At 42.3% G+C, this 12,131-nt stretch overlaps 1 protein-coding gene across 2 annotated transcripts in view; it reads left to right on the top strand.

Moving 5' to 3' along the window:
* The window catches only part of ARTN (artemin), a 34,141-nt gene extending 24,250 nt beyond the window's left edge, over nt 1-9,891 (top strand). For both annotated transcript variants that reach the window (XM_069981272.1, XM_069981274.1), the window contains exons 3-5: nt 5,836-5,900; nt 6,368-6,569; nt 8,641-9,891. In XM_069981272.1, the coding sequence (XP_069837373.1) occupies nt 5,836-5,900; nt 6,368-6,569; nt 8,641-9,068 (695 nt within the window). In that variant the 3' untranslated portion in view covers nt 9,069-9,891. The remainder of the gene's footprint in view (nt 1-5,835; nt 5,901-6,367; nt 6,570-8,640) is intronic.
* The last annotated feature ends 2,240 nt before the right edge of the window (nt 9,892-12,131 follow it).

Raw genomic sequence — 12,131 nt, 5'->3', positions numbered from 1 at the left:
GAACAAAAGCACTAATTGAGGATTCCAGTTTGGGTGGGGTTTTGAAACTCAGTTCCATTGAAGTAAATGGAGCTTAATTGCAAACTGCACCTGAACTGGAGACAACAGTAGGGGGAAAAGTGGCCATGTTTTTGTAGCGCTGGATAACCCCTTTAATGAAGAGAATATTGTAAAATATAGATTCTTGCATTCTTGCCAGTATGGGTGAGTTCGGGGACATTTCCACAATATATGAAACAGAGAACCCTTCTTCCTGCAATTCCTCCAACGCAGATTGGGTACATTAGGGTACAGAGAGGCTAAGAGATCAGGGGTGTAGTACCACCTTAGTACAGATTTGAGTGCCGATTCTATATGTGCACTACATGAGAAAGCTTTATGTATTGCTTTAAAGGAATTTGACCAATCTGAGAGAGAAAATTGCTGGTTAAGTTCCCCTTCCCATATTTTAAGGTGGTGTGTTTTAGTACATTGATAAAATGAGTCCATAGATTCATAAAACGGTTTTAGTCCCTTCTTTTTACCTGTTAGTAATCTCAGAGCATTAAGATTAATGTTCAGATCTGAAGGTGATAGATCATTAATGTTGTGTCTTATCTGGAGGTATACATGGAATTCACTTGAAGGGAGTGAAAATTTATCTTGCAAAGCTTGAAATGTCATTAGAACCCCATTTTCTCTAATCTGTTCTATTCTGTATATCCCCTTTAACAACCAATTGGATATATCCAAGTCAGGTGCCAAACACTTTATAAAAGATAAAGATAAGATATCTAATGAGGGGTGTGACCTTATCCATGCTTGGGTTGACGCTATTATTATGGGATTATGTATTGGAATGGTCTCCAATATTGGAATATTCTCCAAAATGGGGTAATTTAAGGACCAGGGTGAACAGTGATGGGTTTCTATTTGTGCCCAGGGTAGGTCTAATGTTGAGTCTCACCATCCTTTTAAGAAAGAGACCAAAGTAGCCAAATAATAATTTTTTTAGATTGGGAATGCCCATACCTCCAACCTACCTATGTTTTGACAAAATATTGAAGGCAATACAGGGTTTCTTGTATTGCCAAATGAACCGAGACATCACAGATTGGAGTTTTTTTTTAAACTTATCGGGGAGTGGAATTGGTAATGTGCGAAATAGTACAAAGTATTTTTGGTAGATAAAACATTTTAAAAGTCACTACCCTTCCCATCCATGATAACTCAAAGTTAGATGTGTTTCTACTTTCCTATCTAGGGTTGCAAGGAATGGAACTTAGTTCTGGGAGTAAATAGATTTGATGGAATAAGGTTAATTCCTAGGTAGTTGACAGAAAATTTCTGCCAATCAAATGGGAATGATTTACGGAGGTCATCTATAACATGATCCGGGAGATTCATTGGCAGAATTTGGGACTTGAGTTTGTTCAAGTGGTAGTAGGAAATGCAGCCGAAAGATTCAATAAAAGACATGATATGGGGAAGAGAGGTTTCTGGGTTAGTGATTGTAAGAATTATATAATCGGCATATAAGGAGATTAAATGAGAGTGTGGGCCAATTGGAATGCCAGTGATGCTAGGGTGAGATCTAAGGGCCTGAGCTTAAGGTTCAAGGGATAAGATGAAAATTAAAGGGGAAAGGAAGCAGCCCTGTCTGGTTCCATTACTTATGGGGAAAGATTCAGATAAGGATCCATTTGAGAAGAATCTTGTGGAGGGGGAGGAGTAAAGGTCAGTTATGGCCGATAATAATTTCCCTTTAAATCCCATGGCCCTCAACGCCGAAAACGCATACTCCCAGTTAATGCGATCAAACGCCTTTTCGGCGTCAAGGGCCAGGGTCAAAGCGGGGATGTTATAATGTTGAATATGGTGAAAAATGTTCAACATATGTCTTGAGTTGTCACAACCCTGTCGGCCCTTTACAAAACCGGTCTGATCTGTATTAATTAAAGAGGGTAAAAAGGGGCAATACTAAGGTCTAATAATTTGGCATATATTTTAAGGTCTTGAGCAACGATATAGGGGGGATCGGATGATTTGCCAGGCTTGGGGAGGGTGATTATTAGAGCTTGGGAGTTTTACTGGAAATGGCAAATCCCCATAGAATTTTCTATGGGGATTTGCTGCAGAGGTGACTGTGTCAGACTCAGCTCAGTAACATGCAGCAGTAGTTGTCATTGCCAGAGAGGTCATGGACCTGTAGGGACCAGAACAACATGAAAACTTGGACCTGAGGGACCAGAGTAACCCAGCCATCCTCCTATGTTACATGGTAGGTCTACTTTACTCATCGGGAAAATGTGTCCCATATTGTGATATAATACTATTACTCTATATTCATTGTTTGACCCATTCTGTTTTTTTACACCTTTCAGCACAAGTATATCAGCCAACAAAACTAGAGTTCTGATGGCTAATACTTACAATTTTTTACAGAATTTTATGGTGATCGCAGATATACAGTTATACAGTTAGATATAGGGTGGGGAGCTGTCATCTGTCTGTGACCAGACTTAAAGATTAAATTTATGGTCACTTTTGTCAAAATTTGGCTGACAGAATGGAAATGTTTGCTACCAGGTTTATGGAGGAAAGGTCAGAATGTTAATCTGCAATTAACCTTTGTGACCTGAGGGACTACCATGCCATAAAGTGCAGACTGCATTCACAAGATGGACAAGAAATTCTGCAAACTCCCGAAACAATCGGCAGTCAATCTTTCCTTTGACTATGTAAAATTTACCAAAATAATCACAAAACGAATCTCCCCCCCCACCCCACCAAATCTGTGGACTATTCACAGGGTACTTCGTAAATTATAGATGGTTCTTTATATGGCATACTATTCTTTAGGTGTTTTTTCTTCTTATGGATATCATATATTTGCTACATATATTATGTGATGAGGGCAGCTCGGCTTGTATAGGACTCCTTCCACTGTGTAATATGGTTGGGAAGTCCAAAAATGTTTAAAGAACAGAAATTTTTTGGAAATGTTTGAGACTTGCTGTGTACAACCCTTGATAGAAGCCTGTGATATTTACAGAGGTATGGTCTATAGGTTTTAGCAGGGTCATGAGTAACCTGTAAATTAAATAGAACTGTCAACCTAGAGGTCAAGTGACAGGACACTGATAGAAGGCTAATAGTTCACCGATACTTGTTTAGTCATAAAATTAGACAGGTACCAGAATGTGGTAGGTCTGTCAGAAAATATATGTTTTCGTAGGGCATACGTAAAACTGTGGATGCTGACAATTCATCTGATTGTCTGGGCATGAAAAGAGTCTGGATTAGAAGACAAGAGGGGAAGGGTTGGATTATGGAGGATGTTAGCTTTAAAGTGGTTGTCCAGCGAAAATCTTTTTCTTTCAAGTCAACTGATAACAGAAAGTTATATAGATTTGTAATTTACTTCTATTAAAAAATCTCAAGTCTTCCCACACTTATTAGCTGTTGTATGTTCTACAGAAAATGTTTAATTTTCAGTCTGACATTGCTCTCTGCTGACATCTCTGGCCGAGACAGGAACTCTGTCTAGGTTTTATATGAATCCCCATAGAAAACCTCTCCTGCTCTGGACAGTTCCTGTCTCGGCCAGAGAGGTCAGCAGAGAGCACTGTGTCAGACTGAAAATAAAACAATATTTCCCGCATGACATTTAGTAGCTAATACGTATGGGAAAACTTGAGATTTTTTAATAGAAGTAAATTACATATCTATACAACTTTCTGACACCAAAAGATTTCCGCTGGACAACCCCTTTAAATTAATGCCAGAACATACAGCCTGCGTATGGTGGTAGATAGAGATGAGGGAGGTGCAGAACTCTGGACAGCTTTGTGGGTGAGAGTATACATTATATACTGTAGTGAATAAACAACCATTGCAGTCACTGACAAAGGCATTGGTGTAGTGGCTAGACAGAAAGATGAACCTGGCTGTTGTAATCAGATTGGAGAGAGGAGAATGTGGAGAATTCAATGCGGCAGCAGCGAGCGCGTGAGTGCGGGAGGGGCGGCGGGGAGCTGCGGGGGGGTGCACGGGTGATCGCTGATCGTCCGGGCAGCCCATAGGATACAGCAGCGTCTGCTGCCGATGCTCCTATTCAACGGGGCGACGGCAGCAGATCGTTGCTGCATCAGTCGCTTGTTTTTCAACATGTTGAAAAACAAGCGACTTCAACGATCAGCCGACATGAACGATATCGGCTGATCATTGTACTCTATTCCACGGGACGATTATCGTCCGTAGCGGCCAATATCGGCCGAATACGGACCATAATCGCTCCGTGGAATAGGGCCTTTAGGTGTATGGGGCCGTCTCCAACAACCACTGACAGTAGATAGGCAGCGGGCGTGATGGAAAATCACTGCCAACCCCTTTGTTCAGAGAGAGATAAGCTGCAGCGAGATTGCTCCCACTGCAGCTTACCCCTCCCTATAGAGAGCATCTGTTTTACAGATGTAAAAATAACAAACCCAATTGCAAAAGACAACCAGAATGATCTCCGCCATCCTTTACACTGTAGGCTGGATCAGAGAGCTGTAAGACAAGGTTTAGGAAACCCAGTGACGTCCGTTTCCTTGGGAATAAACAGCTTTAATAATATAATATTTACTCTCTTTGGAGTTCTGAACAATGTGAATTTGTTGTCTCTTCCTCTTTCCTAAACAAATGTGTTTCCCTCAAGGCCACGAGTGTGGCCCACAGTGTGAACAAGGCCCTCATTGTTACAGCGTGTGGCATATCCGCCCCGAGCTTCTGCCAATAATCATTATTATATTCACCAACATATATGTCACTGCTTGTAATAATAAGATTTACATAGCACCAGAACAAAACCTTCCGATGGTGAATTACGTCTGCGCCATTTGCAAATTTTACCCTTTAAATATTACACCATCACTTACAATATGTGTGCCGATACGGACAAAAACTGCTTAATACGAGCCTTATAGCTGATGTATAACAGGGTATCACAAGTTTCTCACTTGTGCCTCCTAAATGTTAAAGGGGTTATCCAGGACTAGACAAAACACAGCAAAAACAGCGCCACCCTGTCTTCAGGTTGTGTGTGGTATTACAACTTAGCTCCATTCACTTCAATGGAGCCGAGCTGCAAAACCCACACCCAAACTGGAAGAAAGCAGACTGTTTTTTTCTGAGCCTGGAAAACCCCATTAAATGCCATTAATTAGCTGATTATTTTAGATTTTCAGAGACGTTTTGCCCCTTAAAATTATGAACCATAATGTTCTGTATTTAGAAGAACAGTACGTACTAGACAATATTTAAAAGTTTTTCGTCAAGATGCCAAAAAAGTCTGATAGATGGTGGCCCAATGGCTGAAATACATATGTGAAAGTACAAACAATGTTGCCCTGTTTCTATTGTGTCATATACTGTTAAGCCCCTACAACAGAGGGTGATCACTGGGAGCAAGCTAGCGTGGACATGTCAGGTCAGCGCTCGCTTGCTCCTCTTTCCCCGCTCATTGCCGGCGCTATTACACTCGCCAACAGTGAGTGGGTAAGTGCAGATTATCCGGGGAGCCCAAAGGAGATAGCAGCGGTCTCCTAGTACCGGAGCGACAGCAGCAGATCGTTGCTATCGCCGTAATTTGTCTTTTAACATGTTGAAAGACAATGATGAGCCGACATCGTTCATGACAGCTGATCGTTGCCTTTTATTACACAAAGCGATTATCGGCCGTAATGGCTGATAATAGGCCAATTACGTCCGATAATTGCTTTGTGTAGTAGGGCCTTTAGTGATACCAATAGTATTCATACATGGAATTAGGGAACTTCACTTCTAATGAGATCAATACTTTTGTGTTTGCAGACAGGCCCAAGCCGTTCATGGGAAGAGGATCCCAGTCTGTGACAACCCCGCCCTGGAGCTGTAAGGTAAGTGCTGGTTTTGTAGCTGTGTGACGGTGTCGTCACATTAATATTACGTCTCTCCAAAAATAAATAAATAAAATAGTCATCTTCTTGCTAGTCTACCAGATGAGGGAAGTCGGTCAGGAAACTACTGATAATGTTATTTCCATATGTACCTGTGTCTTACACAGTGATGCAAGCAGAAGTATGACAACAAAGGTCTTGGTCTTGGGGTGAATCATGAATGCAGCTCTGGATGTAACTGGAGTATGACGAAACTCAAGATTAATACCAAACAAGTAAAGCAAAGGATTTACAAACGGATACTAAGAATATATGCAAATAACATCTAGATGTGAAGTGTCCAATTGTGCTTAGGCGGAGCTGCACTTTACCATCACTTTCCCAGATAACAACCCTTATGGCTGCTTGCTATAGTGATAGTTTCCTTCTGGAATATGAACGTGTATCATCCCCTTTCTGTTCTCCAGGTAACACTCTGGACTCTCGCAGTATCACTGCTGATTCTGTCAGCCATGATAACCACCAGCTCTCCCTCTCCGGTTATGGAGGGGACGTCCAACATGGAAAAGGAGTCTGACAGCTTTGGAACTGTTGACCCTAAAAGCATGGACTTGTTTGAGGAGGAGAATACAGAACAAACCATCAAATCCCCAGGGAGTCCAATGTATGGTGAGTAAAGTGATTGATATTGTATTTTGTTGTTTCTCTCAATTGAGTCCAGTGTAGAAAGTATGATATAAAGAGAATGTAAAGTATGCTTCTACAAAGAGTATGGAAATACCTATGCATCAACGAGGCATTCACTTTATCAATAGTGAGAAGAAGAATAGATGTCATTTATATGGAGTGTAAAAGACACCTACTGTACGTGGAACGCAGGGCCCCCTGCTGGTGTGTGTTTGTATTGGAGACCACATCTCTAGCCCAGAACGCAGGAAAGGAAAGAGTAGCATATAACACGTTAAACTCTTGTTTCCCTACCCTACCCGCCATCATTGGACTGGGCTCCAGGGATATTGCTTATAAGCTCTGAACACCTTTGTTATTATATTGTACTTGTTGTGTTGCCTCCTTTACAGCCGAAGAATTATTGAGTAATGAAATTTTTTTTACAATGCAACGATTAGGCCTCCTTGTTCCTTATTCAGCTTGATAGCCTGTGTGATTCCTAACATATTTGCAGACTATATAATTTAGTAAAAACTGACTCCATACCCCAGAAGATCAGCTCAAAAGTTTTGAGCAACAGGTGTCTCGCATCTCTTTAATCAGATGTTCACTGGCTGTTGTTAGGGAAAATCTGTCTCCGATAACAGAGACTAAAAACATAGAAAGTGGGAAGAGACTAAAGGCCCTATTACACAAAACGATTATCGGCCGTATTCAGCTGATGTATAATCATCTACTATATATATATATAATCATCTCGTGTAATAAAAAAAACGATCAGCCAACATGGACAATGTCGGCTGATCGTTGTCTGTAGTTGTCTTTTAACATGTTGAAAGACAAATGACCTAAATAGCAATGATCTGCTGCTGTCACTCTGTGGAATAGGAGAGGCAGCAGCAGACCGCTGCTATTTTTTATGAGCTGGCGGGACGATCTAGAAATCACCTGGGCAGCCCCCTGCGCCCCCCCCCCCCCCCGACTCTTACCTGCTCACTGCTGACACGTGTAATAACACCAGCAGCGAGCAGGGAACAAGGAGCAAGCAAGAGCTGACAGCTCTTGTTTGCTCTTCTGCATCGCCCAGAGTAATAGGGGCTTAAGCCTGAATTTACACAGAAGATTTATCTGACAGATTTTTGAAGCCAAAGCCAGGAACAGACTATAAACATAGAACAGGTCATAAAGGTAAGACTGAAATTTCTCCTCTTTTCAAATCCATTCCTGGCTTTGGCTTCCAAAATCTGTCAGATAAATCTCTCTTAGCTAGTACTATGTGAAGGAGAGATGGATAGAGCCTGGGCTGTATATCTGCCATCTGTGATCCTAACTCTATCCTTTAGAGGATTTACATTGTCCCTGAAATGTAAATCAAGGCTTCCCTTTTATCTCAGCAACAGCAGTTTAATGCTTAGTGTAACCCTTTCCTTGCTATGTTGCTGCTGTGTTTTTCTAGTTATGCTCACACAGCAAGTTGAAAAGCCAGTGCATCAATAACCCCTTCCCCCTGTGCATATACAGTGCCACCCTAATCAGTCCTCTATACTTGCACCAGCACTATTTCATGGCACAGCAGAGATGCAATGCTGTTACTGGCCAGAATGGTAAGGGAAATGAAGAACCTATGTCAGCACTACTGGCTCTGGTCTCATATTAATACATGACGCCAGGAGAGCTGTGAATCCACCATGCAGTTTCCACTCTGTAACCTCCATGGATTACAGAGAGTGGGAATAAACCCTTAGGCTGAGTTCACATGGAGCAAAACTGGTGGATTTCCGCAGAATCCCACCAGCCTCCGTGTCTTACTGTCTATGGGATCCTCGCACGCCTCTTCTCTCCGCGCCTCTCCGCTCAGAAGAATGGACATGTCAATCCTTCCACGCGGAGAGAGAAGGCGCACAAGCCTCCCATAAACTACAAGTATGACGCGGAGGCTGGCGGGGTTCCGCGGCAGAGAATTCCGTCAGTTTTATTCCGTGTGAACTGGCCCTTACTCTCAAGTGTTACATATTAATGACTGACAAAGAGAACACATGACCCTTACTAACATGTCATCTTTATGTTGCAGAGAACATGACCTCCAGAGGCCAGAGTGACGACGACTTGCCAGACAACGTCCTATTCCGTGCTGAACGCTCTCCTACAGGTAAAAAGAAGAATAAGAAAACTGGAAAAGGTGAGAACGGCAATAAAAACGGAGACTGCAGCAGACATAGTATGAAGGTGAAAGTGCGGGACCTTGGGCTGGGCTATGACTCTGATGAATTGATTACATTTTATTACTGTGTGGGGTCCTGCCAAAAATCCACTAACTACGACCTCACGCTGACCACCCTGCTGAGAAGCAAGCGCATCACCCACAGCTCGCACCGGCGGGTCAGCAGCCAGCCCTGCTGCCGACCAACCAGTTATCTACCTGTATCGTTTCTGGATATCAACAATGAGTGGCAAATAGTAGAAAAGTTGTCAGCGGCTAACTGCAGCTGCGGAAGCTGATCTTTACCGGGCCACAAACCTGGAGGGGGAATAACGCACAGCTCCTGGTAACAGACCAAGAAGCATAAGGCCGAAGAGGTCGACAAGTCTGCAGCGAGGAGCCACAAGTGGTACAAGGCATTCCTGACAAAGGGAAAATGCCCACCATGTCATCGGTCCTACAAGTTTCACCAGTCGTCTTAATGCACAAACTTGGTTGACAACCGGCTCCGGCTCGACGTAATTGAGTTTTTGGCTACTAAAACCTCTCGCAGAGGCGGAAGGTTTTTTTTTTTTTTGTAGCTTTATTGATAATAATGAAAGATTTCACAGACTGTAGAGCAAACCTGACAGAATACAGTATTTCCAGGTCTTGTGGAGGTATATCATGTAATAGACAGCAGGAGCTCCAGTAATCCTCACCATCTGATATACTGAGACACTAGAGTATATAGAAATGTCACAGGGCTGCTGGAAACAAGATGCTTAACGTTTACCAACTGGACTATGTAACCAGATAACCAGAAAGGTTTGTGTCATTAGCCATTTACACAGAGAGATTATCTGACAGATTATCTGCCAAAGATTTGAAGCCAAAGCCAGGAATGGATTTGAAAAGAGGAGAAATCTCAGTCTTTCCTTTATGACCTGATCTCTGTTTATAGTCTGTTTCTGGCTTTGGCTTCAAATTTTTGGCAGATAATCTTTCTGTGTAAATGGACCCTTTTGACCACTGCATATATGCTCTGAACACTGCAAAACCGTCAGATGAAAGGCACATGTACTATCAGTAATATGTATTGAGTTCTGAATGTTATAAACAATGGGGGAGATTTATCAAACATGGTGTAAAATAAAACTGGCTCAGTCGCCCCTAGCAACCAATCAGATTCCACCTTTCATTCCTCACAGACTCGTTGGAAAATGAAAGGTGGAATCTGGTTGGTTGCTAGGGGCAACTGAGCCAGTTTCACTTTACACCATGTTTGATTAATCTCCTCCAATATATCCCGCTCTTCCCCTGCTCTCTATGGTCAGCTAATGCATATAGCAAATATCTGATTCCCTATAGTACTATAAATAATGATGGAACGTTAAAGGGGTACTCCAGAGATTTTTTTGTATTAAGTCAGAAAGTTAAACAGATTTGTAAATCACTTCTATTAAAAAAAACCCTCAAGTCTTCCAGTACTTATCAGCTGCCGTATGTAGTAATATATTTTTTTCCAGTCTGACACAGTGCTCTCAGCGGCCATCTCTGTCCATGTCAGGAACTGTTCAGAGCTGGAGAGATTTGCTACTACTCTGGACAGTTCCTGTCTCGAACAGAGGTGGCGGCAGAGAGCACCGAGTCCGACTGGAAACAATACACCACTTCCTGCAGGACATACAGCAGCTGATAAGTTTGTTTTTAAAGTAACTTTTTTTAAAAGTAAATTTACAAATTTGTATAACGTCTATCTGACATCAGTATGTTTAATTTCTTTTCTCTAGAGTACCCCTCTAATTATTCTATACCTACAGTCTAGAAAGGGCAAGGAAAAGAGATCCAACGTCCAGTCTGACATAGTGTCCCAGCAATGAGAACAATAAGGATCTATTCAGATGTAGCAGATGAGGTGCAGTTCTTGCTACTCGGTTGAGAACAATGTTTAGCTGAGAACCTGCGTCAATTTGCAATACAGACAGTAAATTATTTGCTGTAGTGTTCAAGAACTGCAACTCAACCACTAAATGTGAATATACCCTTACAACTAGTGTTAAGCGGACCGGTAAAAATGTCCAGATTCGGCAACATTATCCGACCGTGAACGCTCTGTGTCTGATTCCCGTCAGCTGCAGAATTTGGATACCGCCCTGGGGCTGGATAGAGATCTCAACACTACAACAACAGCTGTCTGCAGACTAGATGGACCAGGAGGTCTTTTTCTTCCGACAATCTTCTATGTTTCTCGGATTTCTCCAGACACATACTTTACCTCTTCATGATACAGAACGTTATTGTTAAAGAGCTTTAATGACTGAATCACACAAGTAGAACAGTTCTTTTTCTGGACCTTCCATATGTTATTGGAATAGCTATAAAAATCTATTTGCACTGTGCATCAAACAATATGACATAGCCCTGGGGTCCTACACTAGTCAGGATCTCAGATGATTTCTATGGGTGAAAACACAGGTTGCTTTGTGGTTTTAACTGCATCACATCTGTTTCCAATAGAAAGTAATGAAAGGATTTCACTGTAAGGTTATGTAGACACTACGGAATCCAGGTGGATCACCAACCGCGGATTCTGCAGCTTGTCCCTGCTGGCAGACGCTGGCAGACGTGCTTCATTCTATGGTTTGCCAGATTCCGCTGTCCGTCCGAAGAATGTTTCCCGACGGTGGAATCTGGCAAACCATAGAATGAAGCCTATGGGACCAGTGGAGATGCATGCGTCCACAAGCCGGGGCAAGCTGCAGAATCTGTGGTGGGTGATCTGCCGGGATTCCGTAGTGTGCACATACCCTAATATTACACACTGCAGGACAACTGCAATGAGACCTGACTGTGTGTTAGGAAAAGCAAAGACCAGATCAGAGAGGCGTCTTCTGATTTCTCCTGCTACACATGGACCATGCAGGGACCATACAATAGCAATTCCTACTTGTCCTATTTTGGCCCTAAAAAGTAAAGGATAAAAGGGCCTCAGTAATCCTTCAGAGTTCAGCAGCGGAGTCTATAGTATGACTTGGCACGTTCTGTAATGTATTACTATTATTAATGGATTTCCCACATACTTCACATTCCCTCCCCAAGCTCATCCTTACTCTCTGTAATAAACGGATTATAAAATGTTATAACAATGATACGCAGACGCCGCAGCGAGGTATAGGGTTTACCCAATACCACACCCAATAACATGTAATGGGATGTAGCAATCGAGCTGTGAGTATAAACAATACAGCCTATGCAATTGTGTAGTCAAGGTCCATGCCCCATGGTATAATCTGACCCCACCCTTATGAATGTGGAGATAAATCAGGCAGTATGCTATTACGCTAAAGGTCAAAGCCATTAACACCATCAGAATCAACCAT

This window comes from Dendropsophus ebraccatus, chromosome 8 (assembly GCF_027789765.1).
Source record: "Dendropsophus ebraccatus isolate aDenEbr1 chromosome 8, aDenEbr1.pat, whole genome shotgun sequence".
In the NCBI taxonomy this organism is placed as follows: Eukaryota; Metazoa; Chordata; class Amphibia; order Anura; family Hylidae; genus Dendropsophus; species Dendropsophus ebraccatus.
This window is presented reverse-complemented; position numbering and strand designations above follow the sequence as displayed.